This window comes from Neurospora hispaniola, assembly GCF_033458365.1.
Source record: "Neurospora hispaniola strain FGSC 10403 chromosome Unknown B0T23scaffold_3, whole genome shotgun sequence".
Classification (NCBI taxonomy): Eukaryota; Fungi; Ascomycota; class Sordariomycetes; order Sordariales; family Sordariaceae; genus Neurospora; species Neurospora hispaniola.
Window position 1 is genome coordinate 519,374 of NW_026944408.1, and position 24,068 is coordinate 543,441.

The 24,068-nt window shown below is 51.2% G+C and overlaps 8 protein-coding genes across 8 annotated transcripts; 6 read left to right on the top strand and 2 right to left on the bottom strand.

Moving 5' to 3' along the window:
• Positions 1-2,308: 2,308 nt before the first annotated feature.
• On the top strand, positions 2,309-2,845 carry B0T23DRAFT_103845 (uncharacterized protein). Its single transcript, XM_062831742.1, has one exon. It carries the CDS (start codon positions 2,422-2,424, stop codon positions 2,758-2,760), a length of 339 nt encoding a protein of 112 aa, XP_062693656.1. The 5' UTR covers positions 2,309-2,421; the 3' UTR covers positions 2,761-2,845.
• Positions 2,839-3,920, bottom strand: B0T23DRAFT_403246 (uncharacterized protein; the record flags this gene model as incomplete). Its single annotated transcript, XM_062838759.1, has 2 exons — positions 2,839-3,744; positions 3,801-3,920. The coding sequence occupies 2 exons, from the start codon at positions 3,918-3,920 to the stop codon at positions 2,839-2,841; spliced, it is 1,026 nt and encodes a 341-aa protein (XP_062693657.1).
• Positions 3,921-9,089: 5,169 nt separating this feature from the next.
• Positions 9,090-11,212, bottom strand: B0T23DRAFT_103909 (nucleotide-diphospho-sugar transferase). The gene is made up of 5 exons (XM_062831743.1): positions 10,687-11,212; positions 10,199-10,597; positions 10,059-10,145; positions 9,595-9,994; positions 9,090-9,516 (listed from the first exon to the last, which is right to left on the bottom strand). The coding sequence occupies exons 1-5, from the start codon at positions 10,968-10,970 to the stop codon at positions 9,175-9,177; spliced, it is 1,512 nt and encodes a 503-aa protein (XP_062693658.1). The 5' UTR covers positions 10,971-11,212; the 3' UTR covers positions 9,090-9,174.
• Positions 11,213-14,210: 2,998 nt separating this feature from the next.
• On the top strand, positions 14,211-15,466 carry B0T23DRAFT_439600 (uncharacterized protein). Its single transcript, XM_062840696.1, has 2 exons — positions 14,211-14,229; positions 14,292-15,466. The coding sequence occupies exons 1-2, from the start codon at positions 14,222-14,224 to the stop codon at positions 15,424-15,426; spliced, it is 1,143 nt and encodes a 380-aa protein (XP_062693659.1). The 5' UTR covers positions 14,211-14,221; the 3' UTR covers positions 15,427-15,466.
• Positions 15,467-18,132: 2,666 nt separating this feature from the next.
• B0T23DRAFT_376116 (uncharacterized protein) lies at positions 18,133-18,525 on the top strand. Its single transcript, XM_062836932.1, has one exon. The coding sequence runs from the start codon at positions 18,226-18,228 to the stop codon at positions 18,466-18,468; it is 243 nt and encodes an 80-aa protein (XP_062693660.1). The 5' UTR covers positions 18,133-18,225; the 3' UTR covers positions 18,469-18,525.
• Positions 18,526-18,836: 311 nt separating this feature from the next.
• Positions 18,837-19,775, top strand: B0T23DRAFT_419013 (uncharacterized protein; the record flags this gene model as incomplete). The annotated part of the gene is made up of 1 exon (XM_062839689.1): positions 18,837-19,775. Exon 1 carries the CDS (start codon positions 19,218-19,220, stop codon positions 19,773-19,775), a length of 558 nt encoding a protein of 185 aa, XP_062693661.1. The 5' UTR covers positions 18,837-19,217.
• Positions 19,776-20,396: 621 nt separating this feature from the next.
• On the top strand, positions 20,397-21,114 carry B0T23DRAFT_315278 (uncharacterized protein; the record flags this gene model as incomplete). Its single annotated transcript, XM_062834849.1, has 2 exons — positions 20,397-20,444; positions 20,497-21,114. Coding segments are annotated over 2 exons (666 nt in total), but the record flags the coding sequence as incomplete, so codon positions are not given.
• A 1,713-nt stretch (positions 21,115-22,827) lies between these two features.
• Positions 22,828-23,936, top strand: B0T23DRAFT_394392 (uncharacterized protein; the record flags this gene model as incomplete). The annotated part of the gene is made up of 4 exons (XM_062838125.1): positions 22,828-22,839; positions 23,063-23,425; positions 23,456-23,582; positions 23,710-23,936. 4 exons carry the CDS (start codon positions 22,828-22,830, stop codon positions 23,934-23,936), a joined length of 729 nt encoding a protein of 242 aa, XP_062693663.1.
• Positions 23,937-24,068: the final 132 nt, after the last annotated feature.

Sequence of the window (24,068 nt, forward strand, 5' to 3'; positions counted from 1 at the left end):
GCTCTAGACTACAGTCCGATGCTGCTTTGTCTGTTAGCTTGGTACACTAGACCAAATCTATCCCGAGTAGCCCCAAACCTCGTGAGGACAAATCGAGAGGGTTAAGCACAAATGACAAAAGCCATTGGCAGGATTTAACGTGGCAGAAATGGCGTATCTAAAGTAAAATCACGTATCAGTCAGCTTTGAAATCTCACAGGAAAGTTGATACGAGGTCTCGAGCTAACAAACAAACAAACCAGTACATACTGGGCTGTACACTATAAGGCGAGATAGGAAACTTGGGCTGTCAAGCCAATTCTCGGAATTATCATTGGTCAAAACGACTCCTGTGGAGGACTCTCCAGTCTCCACCGTTAGGCGGGCGTGCTAGCGGTTCCATCTTCGACAGACCATGCGCTTTGCCATGCAGTCTGGGACAGGGCAGGATTCGAGGAGACCACAGAGTTGAAGGCCGGCCGCCGATCACGGTCCGATAGAGGCACCCGAACGGCCCACTCCTGACCCCCGAAAAAGAGGGAGGTGCTAGTGCTGCTGCAAGATACTTTGGGGGTCAAGAGATCCAGATATTGTTAACCATCGCTACCAGGAGAACCCATTCACTGGTCCACTGTACATATTCCTAGTGGCCAACGGGCCGACCTTGGCGTGAGTTCAAGCCTCAAGTACTTGGCTCCGGAAACATAAAAAGGGAAATGAAAGCATGAACTGAATGAACAAACCCTTGGATGAAGGGACCAACAAACCGTGTGGAGATGCGTTATCGACCAACGGCGGCTAGGCCACTCGGGAACCATCATATAGGACCAACAGTTGAGTGAAGACACCAACCATCCGGACCTTTGGTTACTTGGAACGGCAGACCTGCCAAGAGGAGACTGGTTGCAGCTTTGAATTCTGGGCTGTCATTCACATGGTTAGAAGAAAACCGATAGAAGCATTCTGGGCGAGGCGCGGGAACAGCGATCGACAAGACGGAACGGCGTATAGCCAGCGAAATACCGCCGTCGTTGGCCGTGGTTCATTCATTGACCAAGGGCGTCCGGATTGGACCGAAACTTGGTGTTGCCTCGGCCTCGGACTGGGTGGGATAAGCATGCTGATTGCAAGCAAGCAAGGGATGGCCAGCCGGGGATATTGATGTCGATCCGGTTCGTCGTCCTCGTTCTTTGACAAGTTCGTCGTCCAAATGTCGAGATAAACTTGCGGTCTTGAACCGACGAAGAAGCAGTTATTTGGGGCCACATGGCAGCGCATGCTAGCATGGCATGCGATCTGGAACTGCATCAGCAATGCCGCAATCGTGGGAAAAGTTGGTGGCCGATGCAACTGTGGTGTAGTGTAAGCCGCTTATCATGCGGGTGTACCCGTCCGGCGTCCGAACGTTGGGTTACGCTGCGTGCAGTGTGCAGTGATATGCATGAGAACTACTTGTTGGCTGCTCCCGTCCACACCACCCCGTCCGTCCGTCCTTTGTGTGGTGACATGTGTGAGACGCCATATCGTTGACTCGTCCAAGTCGAGTAGGACCCGGAGACATGTTTGTGCGGAACTGGTGGGATCTAATGATGCGCTGCATATTGTCTGTGGTGCTGTACCCTGACCTGCCTGGAGTGGTGGTGGTTGTTATCAGGAGTTTCAAAGACGACATCGGCCCATGTGATTGTCGGCGGGTCATGACGCTATTCGCATGTCGTGTTTCTCGCTGGGAAGCCTTTGAAGACTGATGGGTTCAGAAAAATGATGATGCAGAATTCCTTGTCATTGGGCGGAGTACTTTTCTGTGTTCGATCCAAGGACGTAAAATTGCATGTGATGTTCTCGACGGCAGGACGTGCCTTTGGCCGGGACATCAAAAGGTGCCGAAGTCGAGGCATTGTCGCACAGAACGTTGTCCCGCAATCCGGCAAAGGGACTGTGTTACCCAAACCTCAACTTGGCAACAACTGGTACTGCATGATTTGCAACATTGCAACGTCGCAAGGATCTCTCTTTGCTTCTTTTCGAACTGGTCGAGACGGCATGCATCGCGAGGTTTGTTGGCGGGCGAGATGGTGACGCCAATGAGTCGCCATATGTTTCGGAATCATAGAGATATCTCGATGCCAGTTACGATCGATGGACTCGATCGCGACCTCTCCGTCTTCATCCGAGGCCCAGACATCGGCAGTGATCGGCTATCGACGGTTATCTGACGCCTGATAACGCAATACATCTAGCCCGTCCGTCTCTTCTCTACTTACATCACAGTGCATGCATCGCACTGCGTCGCAGGACATGGCTTGATGCAGGTTGCGTATCTCGGGCCAACTGCAGTTCGAGTCGCTTAGCGGAGGGTGTCTGTCTTCGGATGGCTTACCCGCGAGGAGTGACTGTCGTGGTTAAGCATAGCCATCAAGATTTGGAGTGGTGGAAAAACGAATGGATCGAGTGTTGGTGAATTCGCTTTTTGCCTTCAGTTGGCTACTAGACTACACACCATGTATGTCCTTTCACTTTTCCGCCGTTCCCTTACCGATATGCGCCAGCCCATATTCCGTCAATAACCTGCCCGATACATGTTCCATCGTAAAGCTGTGTGTGAAAGCTTGGTTAGGCAGTCACAGCAAGTTTCCTTTTCGTACAAGTGTCATGCTTTCATACCCGTTCCTTTACTGTTCCCATAGGTACGATAACCCAAAACTCCCAAAGAATCCAAAAGAAACGACAGTGGAGAAAAGAACAAAGACCCAACAATACATCCTGATCATAACCAATTGAGCCCACAAAGGAACATCATTCGTACACGACCGAGAAAGAAAACTTGGATAACCCAACAAAGATTATCTGCATGAACCATCATGCGCCAACCATGCCAACAGAACACCTCTCCTCCTCCAACCTCCTCACCATCTCCCGCTCCCGCGGACTCCTGGGGTTAGCATCGATACCTAGAATGGCGCTGATCCTAGTCTTGTCAGATTTGATTTGAGGGAGCGTATAGACCTGATCATCTGGACTTCCAACAGGAGTGACGGGTGTCTGACCACTGTTGCTTCCTCTGCGCCATGCTTGCTCCAACACCGTCGGGCTGACTCCGTTGCCATAATCAGCCGCTACCGAGGCCCAGAAGGACGCCCGGCGTGCATTGTACACTGCAGAGAGTCGGTTCATATCGACCGGCTGGCTGGAAGAAAAGGCCACTGGGGTAGCTGCCGAAGTAGGCAGCCGTGGCAAGGCGGAACAATCCAGACGAAGCGATCCATGAGAACTGGTCGGTGTGGATCGGTATCCAGAGGTGGTACTGTGAGGATGTAGGGATGACGTGTAGGCGTGTGATGATGCGGGGGATGTAGACCTGCTAGTAGAACGAGACATGGCAGACAAGCCCAGGCTCATGGCGGCTGGCTTGGGTAGAATGGCTGGCAGACGAGGCGATGTGTTGGTTGAGCTAGTCGTGGACATGATGCTAGGAAGCTGAACAGCGTTCGGGCTGGTGGAGCTGTAGGAATACGTTGACCCTGAAGGCGACACCGAGCGGCTGGGCGCGGCATCAAGCTCGCGAGCCGGTGATGCATCAGCGCCACGCATGGGAGGTGACTGGTTGGAACCGTGAGAAGACAGTGAAGATGTGCGCTTCCGGCGGTTGCTGCCATGGCTGAGCTGATGGAAGTGCAGGCGGCAGGCAAGCTCCGTCTTCTTCAGGTGGGCAGCAATGTGCTTGTATGGCATTTTTTGCATCCGAGTTTTGATGAGATATGCTTCCTGTGACATGTCAGTCAGATGTTGATCAAACTTGATCGCAAGAGACTTCAACATACCTCCTCCTCGCTCCATGCCCGTCCACCACCAGTAGAGGTTGTCTTCTTGGTCTTGGTAATACCATAGCCACGGCGGTCCATGGTATCCGTAGTAGGGGCAAAGGAGACGGGTGCCGTCATCACAGCCACGGTGGGAGACATGTCGACTTGCTGCCGCGTCTCGGTTGTGTTTTGATGAATGTGGTCGGTAAAGAATCGAAGGTTGTCCTCTTCCAACTGGCACTGATCAAGCGAGACCGGTCCTAGGGTGCAACAACAGTGGAATTGTACGATAATTGAGGTGGAAATGTCGTGTGTGAATGACGGTATAATGAACCAGCTTATACGGCCCAAGGAGTGAAAGCCAGCCACCCTTTTTCAATAAATGACAGATAAAGTAAACGCCTGATATTGTTGGTCGATAATAAGGAGTGACTCTGTTTACTCTGGAGGAAAGAAGCGAAGGCAGAAGAAAGGGAGACACACACACGACAGCGGAGTGATAAACAAGTGGAAGTGGTCCGGGAAGGGGCCTTGGAAAATAAGTATAGAGAAAAAAAATAAGAAACGGTCTAGGCAGCCGCCCATGGAGGGGGAGGGGGAAGGGGAAAAATGATAATGATGTCCACTATTTGTTGCATGAGTCTCGGACATAGGAACATCCAGTAGGGCAGACCAGTGGGGGCAAGCCACAGACTCTTAGCTTTGTTACAGATGTCTGGGGGATACCCTCGACGAGGCTAGAGGAGACTGGTAGATCCAGACAAGACTGGGGGAAGAGCACCACCACGTCCGTGTCTCGACAATGGAGTGTCGTGTATCAGGAGGCGGGCGGTTGTGGAAACGTGAAATGAACTTGATTCTGGCAAAGAAAAGGAATCATATGTTGAATATCTGTAGATCCCAAAGAGGAAAGATGAAGTCAGTAATCGTGTGTCTCATGGTACATGTCGACAGACAACGGGCATTCTCCATCTCAGATGAACCCCTTGCCCGACCATCAAGGTCAGGGACGGACGTGCGCAAAACCTAATCTGACCGACGAACCATGTCCAAACCCTTGCTGTCGAGCGTAGCCGCAATGCAGGGTAGTTGATCAGAGGGTCTGGGCCATGTCATGCGCAACGGTTGCGGAGTTAGTCGGAAACGACATCTCGTCATGATCGTTGCTGACACCGCGAGCCCCACAAATTCGGACGGCACTCCGCTGGTAGTAGACCGACCTCACCTCCCGACATCACCGGTGATGAATCTGTTGAGAATTGGTATTATTATTCAGTTTCATGACTCGGGAGCCACAAAGATGTGATTGCTTGGGCCCAGAATGCCGGAGTGCGGCACACCCAATTCAGCAGACCAGATGGTCGGTTGCCATCTGTTTGTTGGCCTGCTCCTCTGACCAGTCTGTCGGGTTTGGCCAATGGCCTCGAGGCCCAATGTTTTCATCATCAACGGTTGGATGTTTTTGGCCGTGATGGCAAGCGACGCTGGGTCATGGCGTTTCTGATCAGAAAAAAAAAAAAAAAAGGTTGACGTGACGAGCGAGTTGAGTGAAACCGTTGAGCCAGGGTTTGGCCCGGCATGAACACGGAATGGAACGTTGGAGAAACAATGGAGATGCGCACTCGCTCTGTTTGGGGAAGACGATGAGACAGCTGGGTTCCCTCGATACCCAAGTTTTCGGTTTTCCTGAGTCGCATCGGGATTGGAGCCCTGCGGTGGTCTGGAAGTGTCCGAGGAAACAGAGTTACAGAGGAGGAAGCGTCCGAGTGTTGTCGCGCGGGCAAGCGGGATTCCCCCTCAATTGTCGTCTTTTTGGGGTGGGTGGCTTGTCGTCCCTGCCCTGTGTGTCATCAAACGATCCTAGTGCCTGTCATTCTTTGGTGATTGGCTCCTTCCCCTGGAAGTTTCGTGTTGAGGCTCTTGCGAGAGAAAGCTTTGGCAAAAAAGCCAAGCATCTCCAGGTCTGTATGTTTCGCGTGTTTACCTTCAGTCACATTGTTTCGGTATGCCTCATCAATCACTCATGTCTCTCTCTTCTTCCTCCACAGGTCGAAGCCTTCACGTGTAGTGTATGGATACGACTCGGGCGAAGAAGGGGATAAGGTAGAGTGACCATGACCACGGAATCGTCGTCTTCCGGATCTGCTCCGCCTCCGGATTCTGGTCATGTTCCCCATTGTCGAAACATCATCTTAATGCGAATCCGTTATGAGCCAATGTCCCTGCTGTTTGGACGTTGAATCGTCGAGCGTTCTTGCCACATCGTCCAAGGTTCCCATGGGTTTCCGGTCAGAGTTGACGGGGATGGAGGCCCTTAAAACTCGCCAAAGTGCTTGGTCATCTCAGGCACGTCTCACGCTATGCCTGATGTGGCATCTGCCCCACCACTCAATATGTGGAGAACCCTGCAAGATGCCCCTCGTCACGGTCCACTTTGAGACTTGGCTCTTCCCCTTGGACAACAACACCAAGCCCATCTGCCGCGAAACTGCCTGCGCCCTCTCCAGGCGAGAAACGGATGCTACTGAAACATTTCCAAATCAATATCTGCATGTGAAAAAAAAAAAAAAAAAAAAACATTCGACGATCGATCTCAAACTGTCGCTTATCTCGAGACTTCAACGTCCAAGCCCCATCCCCTATGCCCCACGACTCCAGGTCAGTGTACGATGGCATCATTTGTCTTGTCAAAAGACATCGAGCAATACACCGTCGATAATTGCTTTTCTCGGCCTCGATAGATTCTCCCCGCTTCATGGACCCAACACTCCTAAAATAGCCCCGGTTGCCGCCGTATGATGGTCGCTTTGGAGGTCAAACATATGCACCTCATCACAAACAAACAGAACTTAGTTCAGCCGCTTAAGCGCTTCCACTCTCCAACCAAACAACGGGCCTCAACAGCCTCCCACACCATCAATATTGAGAAGCTGCCACATAAAGAAACTTGAAAAGGCCCGCCGCCCGTTTCGAGTAAACAGGCGTCCCAAGTATAAACACTTGGCAACAGCATGCGACGGCAGTTTCGACGGTGGATCTGTTCTGTTTCGCATCAACTTGTACACTGACTTTTCACATGTATTTGACTCGTTCGTTGCGCCCGCGATAGTTGCTTGGCCATGCAAGACACATCATTACTTTGATCTCTTCCTTCAGCGCCTGCTGAAGTTACTGATATCAACGAACGGCTATCTGGATCTAACCAGATAGTGTACGCATCCTATATACCTGAATGGCGTCCCGCCCTTACCATTCATTCGGTGTCATCGCATGCGGCTCTCGAGTAGGCGGTTAAGATTTTTGGTCCGATTAGATGGTCCGCCAATAGTGAAGAACAAGCAAAGTTCCAGAGACATCCGGCGCTCCCGACTGGTCAAACTCGTAAACATCAACCTCCTTGCGCGCTTATAGCAAGCAGGTACTTCCATCCAGACGGAGTAAAGAGTAGAGACGGAGAGATGCTGAATGACCAGTCGGAATCTCAGACAGTCCTCAACAAGTGTTTGGGACACATTGATATACGACATGAATGACATGCTGCAAGACCATAGGGGCACACTGCTAGTTAATCCTACCGTCATCATCATCCTTCCTCCCTACTCCATCTTTCGTTAGTCGTGGCTTGGTCTTCCTTCTAGATTTTCTTCTTCTTTCGAATCAGAGCTTCAAAAAGACATCGATGCGCGCCATCATGTGAACCCTCAGGACAAGAAAAGTCCAGTACATAGGTAGTGTATCAACAGGCATGAACGTCAACAACGACAACCTATGACTATCTTGGCTATCACATGTGTCTCCCATCAAGGGTAAACGACCATCAGGAGTTACCGGTTCATACTCTAGTACCCAAGATTCTGTTGTTGGTCCAGCTCACGCACCGCAAGCCAGCAGCACCCTGGGTACCTAGGTAGGTAGACTTGAGTACTTACTGTACCTCTAGAATAGGTACCCACCTACCTACCTAGGTACTCAACCTGTGCTACCTACCTATACAAAGAACCAAGACAGGCAACTAGTATAATCGAGCTTTATTCATTTGTCGAAACCCATCCATTGTCTTGTCCGGGCCAGGGGTCAGGTGGTGGCTCCCGTCAGTCGTCCTGGACGTCAATCGTTGTGTGAGACACTTTGACATTAATTACCCTGAGTAGGTAAGTATATACACTCCGTCTTCCTGGTACGCTGGCATCATCCCAGCCGGCGTTTTGTTATACCTTGGACCTTTACCTACCTACTAGGTAGGTAGGTAGGTACCTAGTCTTTACGCAAGCCTCAGTAGGTAGATAGAAAACATTCGAATGAGACTCTCCAATCGAGCCATGTACTATTTATTATTATTACAATGTTTCCTTTATAATATCAATCTCTTCGACAGATATAGCTACAACGAGCGGCGATATCGGATTAGGTTAGTTTGACTACCTAGTTAGTTGATTAATTGATCGCCCACTACAAAGTAAAGGTCTTGTTATGAAAAAAGAAAACAAGCTTGTCATAGATGAGGTAGGTACCTACCTAGGTAGGTATATATAGAGCCAAGTGTTGGTGTTTAGCCCCGTCTGTCCGTGTACTCATTTCTGTTGTTTGGATCTAAGTACCTTATTGATCCACCCACCCTACCTACCTATGCACCAGACCAGTACCCAATCCCATGCAATCCCGGCACACTGTCAATGTTTCCATAACTATCCTTCCTCCATCCATCTTGAGCTTTCCCTCCTTTTCTTCACTAGGTCCTTCCCTTCATTAGGTATTGCTTGGCAGAAATCATTCTCCTCAATATTTCCGACATTTATCCCATCCCTCGAGTTACGTTTGACAGACTACCCAAAAAAGAACTGAAGTATGTTAGTCCTCGAAACAATATAAGGGAGATGGCACGAATAATCGTTGGCCAGGAACTAAGGGGGAAATATATGGTCTAACATGACAATAACTGATCAATTCTTTTCATTTTACGCGCAAAAGAAAGGTAACATACTACACAAGAAAAATGAATAAATGGATTAACCATTCTCCTCCACTCCTACACTGAAACAAAGTCTACCATATATAGACAAGCAAGAATTTGGTATCGACAATCGCCTGCCTGCTTGCTGTTCCTCCACAGTCCGCCCCAATTCATGATCCTGTATACAAGTGAAAAACATGTAAAGAAACTCGTTTCCATCCAATCCACCATTCTCTGCACGTATGTGTGCCATTTTTCTTTTCGTCATCATGTACACATTCTCCCGCAACCATCTGCCACCCTCGGACAGAGTTCATAGACTGCGCTGAGGATGCGCGATGTTCAATCGCTGTTCAAACGCTGCCATTATTTTCTGGCTTAGCACCGCTTCAGAAGCTCCTAGGTGTCGTAACCCCTTGAAATCAAGGACTACTACCCCATCTAAGGACTGGCCCAACCACCCGCAACATCCACCCACTCGGCCAAGCAGGAACCTTCCTTGCCCTCGACGTCGACAATGTCCGTGTCGCACCTGCAGCGGCACCCAACGCCGTTCTCCTTGGGGGTGTCGTATTCATCCCAGTACTTGTCCTCCTCGATGCGCTTCTTTTCGTCCAGCGTGGTCTTCTCGAGGTAGGGCTCGCGGGGCAGCTGGCGGGCGGGCGCGTTGGCGGGGCAGTGCTGAATGGTGGTGTGGCGGTAACCGAAATCGCGGAAGTAGTGGATGTCGCGAGGACCCAAGAGGGCGCCGGCAGCGAGGGAGTGAATCGGGGCATCACCCCACTGTGGTGATTGTTAGCGGCTGAACTGGGGGAAAATTGGGTACGAAAGAGAGGACAGGGGAAGAAAGAAAAAACATACACGCTCCATCCAAAAGCCACCGCTGTGATCCATCATCTGGAAGAAATCCTCGTACGCCTTGGACCGGAAGAAATCCAAGCGGGCAATCTCAAAGTTGGACCAGAAATGGCACATGTTGTACTTCTCGCCCTCCATCGCCTCGGGGTCGATATCGGGGAGCTTGTTGGCGCCGGGGTCGGAGCGCAGGATCTCCTCAGGAAGGCCGGGCTCGGGGACTTCGGGCTTCTTCTCGGGCTGGGGCTCGACAAACATCTCCCACAGACCCTGCGAGGTAATGTTGTTGAGACGCTTGTAGGCGGAGGCGTAGCGGAAAATGTTGGGGACGGTCTCGCGGAGTTCCTTGACCGCAATGGTGAAGCCGTAGGTCTTGTTGTTCTCGATCATCTTGAGGAAGGGGTCACTGGGGAGCGGTACTATGTTAGTGGAATGCGCTCAGATGGAAAGCGGGGAGTGAAAGGACGTACTAGGTGATGTCGCAGAAGTACTTGATCTCGGGCTCCAAGCGCCAGTACCACTCGTACTTCTGGAGGAGCTCGTGCTTGTAGAAGAAGCTGTGCTGTGTTAGCAGATGTAGCTTGCTTGAAACCTGAATCGCAGGACATACCCAGAGTAGAATCTGCACATGGAGTGGTAACTTTCCATGCCACCGTACATGACAGCGGCATCACCCTGCTTGGCGATACCCTCCTTGGCAACCTTGGGGTCAACCCAGTCAGGGAAACCCCACATGTCCGGGCCAACCTTGCCGAACTCGACGGGAGCAGAAGTGTAGTTCTTGACAGTGTCCTTGAAGGTGTCGTCGAAGTCGCCATCGTTCAGGAAGACGTAGGGGTAGTGGTACCAGCGGTTGAAGTGGCGCTCGATGGACTTGATGGACTGGATAACACCGTCCAGCTCCTTGTTTCTCGCGAGGACGACGAAGGCGCCATTGGCGCGGGGCTTGCTGGTGTCGGGCTCAAGGCAGCCCGTGACGAAGACCTTGTCGTACTTTTCGCTGATTTTCCTGTGGGAGGGGAAAGGGAAGGAAGGTGTTAGCGATTGGTGTTTGGAGACCAAAGGCGGTGAGGGAGCTATAGCAGAGCAAAGACGTACCTGATGCCGGGAGGGGCACCGGCGGGCATCAAGATGCGGCCAGGGGAGCTTGGGTGCCTGACGAACAGGACGAGGATGAGGATGACGACTATGCAGGGGAAGAGAATGACCACGCCCAGAGGCACGGATATGCTGGAGTTGCCTCGTAACCTGAGGGGTCTCCTAAGGTACTGAAGGCGCTGGGCCAGTGTCCTCCGTGGCTTGTCCTTTTCGCCCTGGCCGAGGGGAAGCTGGGGCGGTCTGCCGCCAGGGAGGAGCCCCCCGAGCTGACGGAGGAGGTCCATGGTGAAGGCGGTGTATGGCGCTGCCGGAGCCGAGAGGGAACGACGACGGCGAGGTAGTGCTATCGCTCTCGCAGTCGGGTTGTGTGTGTGTATTAGAAGTTATGGGTGGGTGGTGTTTTGGTATAAATGTCGTCGTCGGTCGGTCGCCACGTTGGTATGTCGTGATGTGTCGGCCGGGGGTGTCGATATCGTCGACGTGGGATTCGCGATTGGGGGGGGTAGTCGTGATACAAAAGGGGCTTCCGTCAGCACCCTGTGAAAGCCGAAAATAATAATCCAGAAGAAACAAGAAATCTATCACGAAGAGAGTTCTCCTCCAAACTCTGCTCTACCTGTATCGCGACATGCAGCAGCAGATGCAAAAAGCAATCAAAGGCGAGAAGTGAAGCGAGTGGCAGGGGAGAGAATAGTTTCCCCTTGTCGTTCAGGCGAGTGGGTGTTTCGGTGGTTTGTCGATTGGAGAGATTGCTCCACTGGCTGGGACGATGGGGACGCGTCCACAACGACCACAAGAGGTTCTGGGCCAGGGCCGCCAAGGCTGGGGCTGCCCGTTCGTTGAGAGGGACTGGGGCCTCCTCACTCGACTGGAGAAGGGAACGGGGGGGCAAGGCTGGGCGCTGGAGATGGGCCCGATACACACTCCCCGCGATATCGTCGAGGTGTCGTTGATATCAAAGGCAGCCGTTTTCAAAACGACGAAACGTAGTGTAGGTATACAATTGCAATGGCATCAGGATAACAGAAAGACACAACAAACAAACCCAAAAACAGGACAGTCAGAGTTTCCGTCAATTGCGAGAAGCAGCGAAAGTTGTGCCAGAAATCTGGAGAAACACGGAATCCGACCGAGTTTCCCTCGCTCCATCCTGTCTTGAGGTAGAGGTACTTATCCCGTCCCCAGACCCCAAAAGCCGGGCCTGGCCTCTCCATCATTTGGTTCCAGGGGACTGACTTTCACAGCGCTGGCGTGGCGCTGCCCCTGCACTTGCCCGCTGGGAAAATTGTTAGTGCTGGACCCTGAGTCTCCGAGTCGGGTGGATTGTCTTGCTGGGCTGTCAGGAACATGCAATGCCTCTGCCAGCTGCAGCCCCAGGGTCTGTTCGTCCCAGCATTTCGCATTGATAGCCCATGGACAACTGTCGGCCAGCTGGTCGCTTATCTTCCAACGCAGGAATTGTCTCACTCCCAAAAATAACATTTCCAGTCGACGATACAATGTGATTGGTGATGGCCCTCTCGGTTGCCCCCTTTTCCTTGCTTGCACTACACAGTACAATTGTGCAAAAACCGCACTCCTCGCGGAAAAGGGGCAAACATTCCCGAGGAACAAGTGCTCCAAGCGAATGCAGCGGCGAAGAATATCAGTGTTGAAACGCTGAAACAAACAGGATGACGATGAAACACAGCCATGGTTGAGATCCGATGCTTTTTTTTTTTTCCCAATGTCAAACACACACACGGACGCTGAACCGGGGACGCCGTGGCTTTCCAGTTGCTTTCTTCCTTGGAGGCTCAAGGTTCGAGAGTCCAGGGCAAATGAGTTCTCTGTTCCGGCAGGCAGTGAGCTTGAGCGGTGCACTGACCACCACAATGGAAGCCAACATGGCGAACTGGTAAATTGATGACAAGGGGACATGTACCTCGGCACCAGCCGCCATCATCAAGCGATGATAGCTTGAGCACTTGAATTTCTAGCAATATGCAAACGACAGAATTCTCACATTACTCATTCATAGAATGGTGATGGAGTACTTACTATCCGTATCGGAGTGGTCAAGGTTGGGCCAGCAGCGAGTGTCTTGGCAGCTCACCTCTCCAGTACATCCATCCCACTGTCCCTCTTACTACTTGGGATTGCCATATAAAACAAACTGTCAGGCTGTTGGACTGGGTTGGACCTGTAGACAAGTGACAATGTTTCCAGATGTGTCAGTGTGTTGCTAGCAAATATCGGCCTTATCTCTCTGTTCTTCTACCCGCCATCAGTTCCCAATCTTGACAATCATGATGAGTCAGGTTGGGTGGGAAGGTGCATGCGGTCATCATCGGAGTATAAAAAGTGAGCATCACAAAAGTTCCTTCCCTAGAGTTACAAATAGGTAATCTTGATGTGAACAGTTCTCCGCATCTCGGCGGGAGGCGCGAAGGAACCTCAATCTCCCCTCCTCTGTTCAGGCATTTCTCTACCCAAGTCAACTGCGCTGAACCTCAACCAGCACGAATCCCATTTCCGACATAAAGAGCCCTGACACCTTAAACCAAGCAGATAGTCGCCCGAAGATGCGCCTCGGAAGCCGATGCCCTTTGGCCGGTGCGATAACTCTTGAGGCCGAGGCATTCCATCGTCCGACAAGATTTCGGATGTATTTCGGATCCGAAACCGATAGAAAGACGTCGCCGTTCACCATGGCAGCAGTGGTGGTCGAGTTGCAAGGCCACATCTACATGATTTCGACACACACGGACAGCTATATCTTTCAGCCAGGGCATGAAACAATACTCCTCATTCTTGGAACTTCTGGAGTCGAGGCTACACATGGTATTCCGAGCTTGTGATTGTCTTGCGCTAGGACTCATGTCTGAGCTGGTCATCCTCTCCCAGATTGACAAAAGGCTTCATGCGACAGGCCGATTCGTGATCCGACACCAGGATCGGTTCAACACAGAGAGGAAAACATCGGGCTGCCTGCCGACTGTACGCAAGTCAATTGTGTCGATGTCCATGCAGTCACCTCTGTTTCCTCAAACCCTTATCGGTCTCTATTCCTGCTGGAGTCGGTGTCCGGCAAGTGCTTTATCGTCAGTTTGTTGGCCGGGCGTTGCATTGCCATGTCATCTTCCCCAAGGTCCAGACAACTACAAAGTCCTATCACCGCGTTTCTAGTGCAGGGAATATAATTATACATGCATATACATACTTGCAGGCACCTCTATGAATTTTCCAGTCCGGCGGCCACACCGAAAACCACCTTGCATTTGGTATATTGCTGCATGATGCATCTGCATGAACCCCTCAGCCCAAAGGTCCCTCCGGAGTCAAAGTACAGGTAGTGTAGGTAGGTCAAGATTTGGGGTTCTTCGATTGAATTCGTATTTTCCATACTCTCCCCATCATTTAATGGGACACCGTCACCCTATCGCCACGCCGCTTTCAGAGCCAGCTCTTCACAAGCTCACACTACGTTCGGTAGAGACACAGACTTCACGTACATCACGCAAATCCAGCTCACCGAAGCCTTTAGCGACCCAAGATGGACAGGTATGTCCAACAGCTGGCCCAAGTGAGCGTTTTGGCTCCTGGCTTACCAACTGGAACTCTAGGTATCCAGTAACACCTCCTCCTCGCGATTATTCAAAACAACAAAAACCAATCAATTCTCGGGACTTCCAACACCCATGCCGAGTCCAAATACCGGCAACCAAACCAGACATCTCTCCAGTATTCCCAAACGCCAAGAGGAAGTGCGAAGCCAGATCTTCGTGTGAGCGACCGGAGAAAGCTAGAAAAGGAAACAATTATTCGCCCATCTTCTTGGCCGGGATCTTTGACAACGTAGATGTCGAAGCTTCGAATGCGACTTGTGGGGGCCGGTACGAACGGCAGGTCGACAGAAATCTGAGGCAATGGGCACAAAAAGCTGCGGCACTGAATTCGTTTGACGATCCCTTTGTTGACACTCCTCCGAGTCTTTGCAACGAAGCTCGTGAGAGTGTTACCGAGTCAGACAGAAAAACATACCTCCACGCAAGATTGAAGCAAATGGAGAAAGAGATTGAGCGTCTACAGGATAGCTCAAAGAGGATGACTCGTGCTCAGTCTCAAGAACTCGCCCGTATTTCCGACGAGTATGCCCGGCTTTGTGCAGAGCTCCACCATATTCCCCTAGACCGTTCTCCCTCGGCCTTGACCGCACCGCTACCATCAAGCGACAGAAACGCGGACGTCGACATGAATAGACACATGGCAGCCCATGATACTCGATCCGAATCTGTTCACTCCTCAAGCCATTTGGTAGAGGAGGTACCGCACGATAACCGTACCAGCCCCAACACCAGCTGCAACACCAGCATCAACAATAGCTTTCATACCTATCACCATAACAATACCGACAGCAGCTACGACACCGACAGCAGCAACTCCAGCTCCGACGATCCTGTCATACCCCCTGCCATACGCCTCCGCACCCTGCAGGACTTTGACCACTACCACCATTACGAGAAAATCGAATTCGAACGCACAAAATTTGGGTTGTACCAAGATGCGCCCAAAGTGCACAGACAAGTAAAGGAAGAAAAGCTGTTCCTTTTGCTCGTCAACAAGAAGAGACGGTTGAAGAAGTACTGGGATCCGCTGTCGCAGCGGTTGGGGGAGATGTGCTCCAAGAGGTACATTAGGCTGGCGTCGAGAAGTCCGAGTGATAGTGCCCCGGGGTTTTATGAGAATCGATGGAAGTAGCTCGTGGGATTAAATGGAATGGAAGGGTGTAAGACATGGGATTGGAACGCTCCTGACATAAAGAGAGCGGGCAATCATCGAATTCAGGGGATGGATCAGGCATGCAAGGAGGGAGAAGGGGGGAAGCGATGTGTGCCACGCAAGTGCCACTTGATCTAAACTTCCGTTGCAATTGGGTGCGAAGACGCCTAGACATAGCAAGCGGGAGGTAGAAGTCTCACGGCAACGTATGATAGCACCATTTTGAAGGAACAGTTCTATGCAACAGTACAGAAATTCCAATCACCTACCATCTTCTTACAAACAACGCCCATGTGAGATACGCTCTCGGTGTGCTCATCACCCCCCTCGAACCTCGTATGGTTCCAACCTGCATCTTGTGTCAACATGGAAGACTATTACGCCGTAGATGGTACATGTATATGGTTTATATTGTCGCACTTTGCCGCCCATCATTGCGAATTATCAAAAATGAGGATAGAAGTATACGCCTTGAACATCAGACACACCCGCCCCAGTCCAGTCCTCATGCCGCTCTTGCATTCCTGGTTTATCTGGGATTGCATCACTGGCGTCAAGACATGACCCTACCGGAATGGTGTCAATTTGCTTCTCCCTTCCATCGACATGTCCGCAAGGCTTATGAATAGGTACCTACCTACTATCAACTTTTCCCCCGACGTCCTAGCCATCCAACCCTCCAACAATCGCATTCCTTAAAACGCTTCCAGACAACTCGCAGGTTTGAACTGCAGATGAGAGGCATTCACAGGACACTTGTTCGATGGTGAAGGCGAACACGTTGCATGAAGGTTATTGCGGCAAAGGTTGAATTCTAGAGGTATATAAGCATCCCATCCCCTGCTGGAATCTGACTTTTCTTCTTCCCTGTTTTTTTCCACATCATCGAAGTCACATTCGTCTCTCTCAACACATTTTCCTTCGAACCTCGAAACGAAATCGGCTCTTGCTACCTACCTCTATATCAGCAACCCATCTTCTTGCCATCATCAAAGCATCACCACCAGGCCGCCACCTCACAGCGTACCACTACCGACGTCGCGAATATCTCTCTCGACATCATACCATCACAGCCAGACAAGATGTCTTCCACTCAGAAGAACCTCCTCGGCAAGGCCGACCAACCCACCACCCCCCACGACCACGACCACCCTCACTGTCCCCGGCACAAACACCACCATCCAAGTGACTGGAACCAAGGTCACCATCCCAGCGAGCTTTGGCCGCCACCACCGCCAGCCCAAGTCGGGCAACAACAAAACCACCACCACCAAGACGGGCAGCAGCAAGTCCGACGATGCCCAGGTGTATGATTGGCGCCGGGAGGATGATGTGGATTGGACGGATGTATGGTATGATGATATGGATTGAGGAGGTTGTGTGTGGTTGATGAGGATTGAAGTCGAGGGTATTTGGCTGGAGGAAAAAGAGGGTGAAGTGCTTTTTGGTGATGATATTTGGTAGTGTCTACCTAGGTTCTAACATGCCAAGAAAGGAGCTTTGAGTGCGTGTAAGCAAAAGGGTTTGAGCGAGCTCGTGACTCGTGAAATGAAAAGGGGAGGAATATGGAAGTCTTATGATGGAAACCTTGCCGTCGAGACTTTGAAGTTGTGATTGAGCGCGTCTAGGGCGAAGAAGTGATTCCATTGGTGGCTTTCCTTGAGGACGAAAATAGAGGAGTCATGACAGGCGCGTTTACCTATCTGCAGAGACGCCTGGGCTGCAGTCCTGCAGCGATTACCAAGATGGGATTGCAGGTACACTCCTCTTCTGCAGTCGTTTTCCACTCCGCTCCAACCCCTGGATTCCATCCCAACATCCTCCTTTTGCATCTCATCTACATATGATACAGCCTCGCGCCAATAACCCATAACGCGCCGCCCCTCCTATTGTACACGCTATTGAGACTCGCGACAGAATCCTCGAGACCAAACGATGGAGCCAAAACCTTCGAGTTTCGCAATCCCAACCGGCCATTCAAAAGCGTTTTGCCTCTCAGGAGCATTGTTGGTATGGGTGAAGGCAACTCTGGATGCGCAATAGCTGGCGGTTGGAGGTAGGATGACGGCACTTGGGGAATTATCGAAGAATGGCTCATCGGTTGCAGTTAAATACCCACCACGGCCCGTCTTCAGCCCTCAACGCACCTCCAGCTTCCAGCTTTTCTCTCACGATCACCACTAAACCCTACTTCGCAAAGTCCAAGCACTCAACAATCGTTCATCGAAGCCCATTATGCCCAAACGGTCCAGAACGATGGCCTCAGCTGCGGAGGAGGCGCTTGACGAGGCGAACGAGGTCAGATGTAAAAGGTTGCGCATGGCATTAGTCGTGGAGCAGGCCGTGAAGAAAGCGACTGGTCTAATGGATGAGGTCATACGTCAAAGATTTCGCTCCAAGTTACTCGCATATTACGAACAGGAATCGGCAAAGACGAGGGACAAGGAACAAGGTCAACACAGAGTATCGCTGGAGTCGGCTACTTTGACGAGGAAGGAGATATCGGAAACCCTCAAAGGGCTGGTTGTCATGTTGAACATGCAAAAGAAGCAAGATCAGTCCGAAACATCGCCAGAGCCGGATAGAGTGTTTGACGGCGTTGACGATGTTGACATGGCCGAGGAAACGATAGGTGGTAGTGATGGCGACATGGATCAGTACGAGGACGAAGACGAGGACGAGGACGACGACGACGACAACGACAACGACAACAACGACGGTTACTCTGATAAGGACAAGAGCGAGAACGAGGAAGCGAATACCCCTGAGGATGAGTACATGTCCTCGCCGTGGAGTGTTGGAGATTCCTCAACCCCAAAGAACCCCTTCCTGGAGGATTCGCCGCAAGTGGACTTGATGGGTCCCTTTCACAACGAGCTCAACAACCGCAACCGTGCCAATCGAGCTGTCGACCCCTTCCTCAGAGATCCCGTAAGCCAGTCGCTCAGAAGCGAAGCCGACTATGAGAACTACCACAAGCTACCGCGCATCAACTTTAACAGTTATGGATGGAGACTATGATATCCTTCCCCGAGCCGACCGTGAGGTGCTTGGGTAGATGTGGCCACTAGCCGATCCAACGTCATTGCAATTCCACCAAAGCCTACAAATGATAGGCCGTCGCATCGGCAATACATCTCAGCAGCAGGATTGTCAACTACAAACACCATGGGTCGCCCATCTTGCAAACACGCAAGCAGAAACCACCACACCGCAAAACAGCAAATGGGAAGAATAGATCAATGACAACACGAACATCGCAAACCCTTTGACATTTGATTCACAAGCCTCTTTGTCATGCAATCACCTTTGCCAACATCCTCCTTTGCTGAAACAACTTGGTCACTGCATCCCTTCAAAGATTTGGGATAGAGGTATATTGCCGGCGCCTCCCTTGTCCATCGGCAAAGTCTTCTGGGCCGGCCACTCCTCTGTCCTCAAGTGAAGCTCCTGGAACAATGGCCAAGCCGTCAAAGCACAGGGCAGTCAAGGTCGCGAAACAATGCGGCCTCCAAACCTGGTGTTAGGATGTGAACCTTCAACGCGCATTTTTTTCAAAGTCTAGGGGAGTTCTGGTGACAGCCCTTCTGGGGTTTTCCCCCATTCACTGCCATCGATGGGCCACCACGCTTCTTCGCTCGTAAGAAAACCCTCGCTCTCGAAATTTTGGACAGGAAGCCACCTACCATTCAGTGCATTCAATTCTGCCTCTATGTTGGAGGTACCGCTCGCCATTTCCAACCAGCATTGACTTCAGTATTTCGTTAGCCATGTCCACGGAGTTGCCAAAGACACCGCAGCCCTCTCCCAAGCCCGTTGAAGGCGAAGGCGAGTCAACAAGAGCCATCGATGAGGTCATCGACACGCCGGAGGCCCTTAGGAGACTAGCGAAAGGGGTTAAGGACATTTTGGAGGGGATGAACGGAGAACCCAACGCATTTGAGCATCCTGGCGACCATCCCGGTACCGACAACTGTCGTTCGAACGACAATTTGGATGTCCCAGAGGATAAATCCCTGTTCGACATCTCTGACTTTGGCTGTCACGATCATGTCGAGGAGGCAAAGGAAACTAGGGAGCAAAAGCATGAGGGAATACCGATCAACGACATACCAAGCATCACGAAGGTTGGCGCAAAGCTGGCAGTAACTTTGGAGGCTGAAGCGACTGCAGATGGAATCACAGGAATTTCTGCAAATTTACCCAGGAAAAGCGAACAGCTACCCTTTGAGACGGAAAATGCTCATCAAAGGGAGATTCTATTGCCTCCCCTTCACCCTCGTTACACGCTTCATCCAACTCGCAAACAAAGACGAGCGAGCATTTAGGCTGCCAGAACCATGTTTTAAACCATGTTTGGGAAGCAAAGTTCGCTAGACTTTCTGACGTTGCACACTTGGCTAGGAGCACTGTTGACCATCGCCGGACGAGTTACAGAAGTTTAGGCACTGCTTTGGGCCCGTAGACTGACTGGTCGTTAGTCGTCCGTACGTAAACCAGAGGCACGTAGCTAGATACTGATGGCGAAATCGGCCTGCAATCTACACTCACTACCTTTTCCTGTTCTCCCCTTTATTTGTTTTGTTCGTGATACTTTTTTCATCTTTTTATGGAGGGCCACGATACGTCAGGAGCATCAGTGACAACGATGGACACTCGCGCTATGTATAAGGAATGGATAATCCCATGGCTTGCCCTGATTGTTCAGGTTTAGGTTCGCTTCCCTCGCTGGTAATCGGGCTGTTTTTCCAGGGCTGGCTCACTGGCATCTTCAAAACCTGAGGATGGACCATTCACTCCGTTTATCATAGGTAGCCTTCAAAAGAAGCACCTATTTGCTCCCGCCACAATTACTCCTCCAAGGAAGTCATCTGTCTGCCCTCCCCAAGAAGCAACATCAAGTTTGTCACAACCAGTCATGCGTCACAACTCGAACACAAATTGTCAACGTGGCCAATAGAAATCTCGAGTCTCCTTCGCCCAAGTCGGTCAGCAGTGTTAGTATCACCAAACGCTTTTCTCATGCGTCGGGCTAACGAGACCAAACAGCCCAAGGGAGGCATTAGTCCAGAGGACCACCAAGACCGAAACCCGCCCAAAAAACTGCAGAGAACTGACGCCGACGAAAGCGACCCCGAGGTAATCTCCAATGGCAACTATATAAGCGACGACAAGATATCACCCACTCCGATCAACGATTACAACTCACCCGAGCCACAACGGCCCTCTACATTAGCCAAGACACTTCCCAGCATCGAGGACAATCACCATCCAGGGTACACCGAGGGCAATGTTCCACCCCTAGAACGCATTGGCGACACCATTGTCAACACCATCGAAGGCGACCCGAATGTAATCAGTTCCGAATATCTCGAGCCTACTACAGATGGGCATTATACCTCTTCTACACATGCAACACAGAGGTTCCGGGAATTGACCGTAGAGGACGACGAAAACGAATCTACCTTGCCCCATGCGGCTTCGTCCCCCTCGCCCTCGCCAATTCAGCCTCAGGATCCCTCTCCCTCTCCATCTCTGCTTCTCGCAGAGTTACCCTACCTTTCACCAACACCAGCTTCGTCGGCCACCGCTTCCTCCACACCTCCTGCCTCCAGCAGGGTCAACTCTCGCCCCGCCTCCATCAGGTTCCTCATCTTACGAAGATGATTCAGACGAAGAAGACTGGGATGATGAGATGTTCAACCTGTAACCTCCGCGCCCTAGCCCTTGCGGGACCTCGGGTAGAGAGCCGTTCGACGAGGAGAATATCGTCCCGCCGCCGCCGCGTCGCGCTAGCAACAGCCGTCGCTAGTGAGCGGTAGTGGCCGTAGCGGTCTTATAACTCCAGGGTAACGACGATAACAACGAAGGCGGCTTACCAGTACTGTTGTTGTTAGTAAGAGTATATTGTTGGGTTTGGGTTCAAAGTCGGGCCTGTGGGAGAGAGAGAGGCGGCGGACGTGGAGGAGCCAATCTTACAAGCATTGGAGGTAGTTTCAAAACCAAGGAGTCCCAACGTAATGCCTACAAGTATTCTTCGCTTCGTTTTTTTTTATATTATTTTGTAATATCAGTATATTTCAGCGTTGAAGACCTTCAAATAACTACAATAGCTGATGAATATCGCTAATCGATATCTTGATTCTTCAACCTTATACTTCTCACCTTGATATTTGACCGTCTGGTCTAGTGAATGACATCCGCCCACAAGGTGATTTCTTGAAATATTGGCAGCTACAAGTGGAACGAGGAACTTTATCAAAATCCAGGACCTGATGTCGACGTACTGGGCCTGGTATTGGAAGCAATGGTCAATCCGCCTTGGCAGGGTCCAGCTTCTGTCCTGGCGCCCGGAGTTACTTTTGTCGATGACAGCGACATGGAGGATGAGGCTAGCGACGAACACAGCATCGAGGACTCCGACATAGGGAAAGGACAGCGAAACCGAGGCGGCAAGTAACAGCCACAGAAACCGAGGAGTCCCACAAATTTTCGCACCCAGATACACCGACTGGCCTGATTTCGATGCTTCCGATGACGAAGGAACCTACGAATACTAGAGGTACTCCTTCAACGATGAGTCGGACGATGAGGCCGAGCTTGAAGTTGAAGGAATCCGGTACCCTGGAATGAATGTTTTTCGTTTGGAGGGTTATACTTTTACACATGATGATCGGTCTGAGAATGGAGATCAGCAGATCGAAGTAGCCTATCTCACCGACGACGACGACGACGATGAGGACAATGCCGAGTGGGAGGTTGATAGCGAAACAGAAGACTGAGACAGAAGTACAGTGGTGGGGAAGAGGTTTGTGGATTGTTTATTATGATCCGTTTTGTATGTGATCGTGGGGCCTGCGCTATGGGTACCGGGAAAGTGGTATATGTTGAGAATGGTGAGGGTTGGAGCGGCGGCGGCGGCAGCGAGTATTTGCTTGACGACTACAGTAATATTCAATTGCTAAATTGTATCAATGGAGGAAAAGGAGGAGTAACGCAATTATCTGCCTGGCCCTTCTTGATCGTCAATTCTTTGCTTTTAGATTCAGGCTCACTTATGTTGCTAATGCATGGACGACAATCGAGGATCGACCACCTCTATTCACCATTTACATGCGAACTTGGAACTTCAGGTGAAGGGTTAATTTAATTCCAGGTTGACCATTCACTTCGCTCCATTATGACCTTCAAAGGAAGCACGGGTTTTTTCCCACCTTATATTTTCTCACCCCCACAACAACCACCAACGAAATTGTTTACCGACCACAGGCGACAGCTGGTAGCCAATACTCCGTCACGACCCAACCATACCTATATACCCTACCCAGAGGTAAGTTCTCTACAATAGCGCATCAGACAATCGAGTGTCCTTCCCCCACAATGGGCAGCAGCGTAAGTGTTACGAAATTCCTTCGTCCCTTCAAAAGGCTAACGACATGGAAAAGTCCAAAAGGGGTCTGGAGGACAGAACAGAAAGTCGATCGCCAAGGAGGCTGAAGACCAGCGGAAACGAAAATGCCAATGACGACAGCATCGCTGACTAGTACGCTGGAACAGACCACAACAACGAGCCTACCACTCACTTCCTATCATCAGGCTTCAACACCCTCATCAGAACAAGGCTCCACCAACCACATCCTACCTACCCAGCATCGAGGAGGATATCGAAGCCGTCCCACCAACCCCTGAGCACGAAACTGTGGCTTTGTCCATGGACTCCATCGAGCCAACCGACGAGGAGAATACCGGCCATCCATCTTGCGGCACACACCCTCATCTTCTCCCTTCCCTTTGCCTTCTACCTCACTATCGACATTTCAACCTCACAGTATGTATTTCGTCGGCCACAGCCTCACCCGTGCACCACTCTTCTTCTGAATCCAGTGGGGACTTCTCGTCCTCGCCAAGGTCCATTCCGAATTTCTCATCGTACACCTCGATATCCGAGGAAGACTCGGAGGAGGAAGAGTGGGATGAAGTAGGTAGTCTTTGGCGACGAACCCAGTAGGTAGGTAGCGACCATGAGGGCGATGATGCGGCCGAAGCCGAAAGCGACAGCGACAGCGACAGCGACAGCGATAGCGAGACATCCCTCGAAATTTACGCAGTCGCGACACGGCAACCAGAATACCTAGGTATCTTTTTGTCCAGATACAGCAACTGGCCCGACTTTAACGCCCCGATTGATGCCCCGGGAGGCCCGACGACGACCGTCATTTACCTACAAACACTCAAACGACGAGGACGAGCTCCCCTTTGAAGGGGTACGGTATCCGGGGATGGACATTTTTGCTCTGGAAAAGGTTATACTCCTGCACATGGTCATGGTGGTGATTGACCAGGAGCCCGAAGGAATCCTTATGGACGATGAGTGGGATGATGGTTGCGAGGGCTATGACGACTATGAAGACTCTGAATGGGACTTTGAAAGCGGCTCCGAAACTGAAAGCAGAATGGTGGGGAGCTGGAATGTGGATGGTTCATCATAATCCATTCATTCACCTTCAAACCTGCAAGCCCTCGGACCTGAAGTTTCAACCTCCCGTCTCGCCATTAACGTTGCATTGTCACAGTACCTAGGTAGGTAAGCTCCAGTTGCTGTGCGGAGGTTTAGCATCTAT

Excerpts from the sequence above, each read along its gene's own strand:
- B0T23DRAFT_103845 (XM_062831742.1), top strand. The coding sequence starts at position 2,422 with ATGGATCGAGTGTTGGTGAATTCGCTTTTTGCCTTCAGTTGGCTACTA.
- B0T23DRAFT_376116 (XM_062836932.1), top strand. The coding sequence starts at position 18,226 with ATGTCCTCGCCGTGGAGTGTTGGAGATTCCTCAACCCCAAAGAACCCC.
- B0T23DRAFT_103909 (XM_062831743.1), bottom strand. The coding sequence starts at position 10,970 with ATGGACCTCCTCCGTCAGCTCGGGGGGCTCCTCCCTGGCGGCAGACCG. Across the intron at positions 10,598-10,686 it reads GGTGCCCCTCCCGGCATCAG|GAAAATCAGCGAAAAGTACG; the intron begins GTACGTCTTTGC and ends CCCCTCCCACAG. Across the intron at positions 9,517-9,594 it reads GTGGCTTTTGGATGGAGCGT|TGGGGTGATGCCCCGATTCA; the intron begins GTATGTTTTTTC and ends CAATCACCACAG.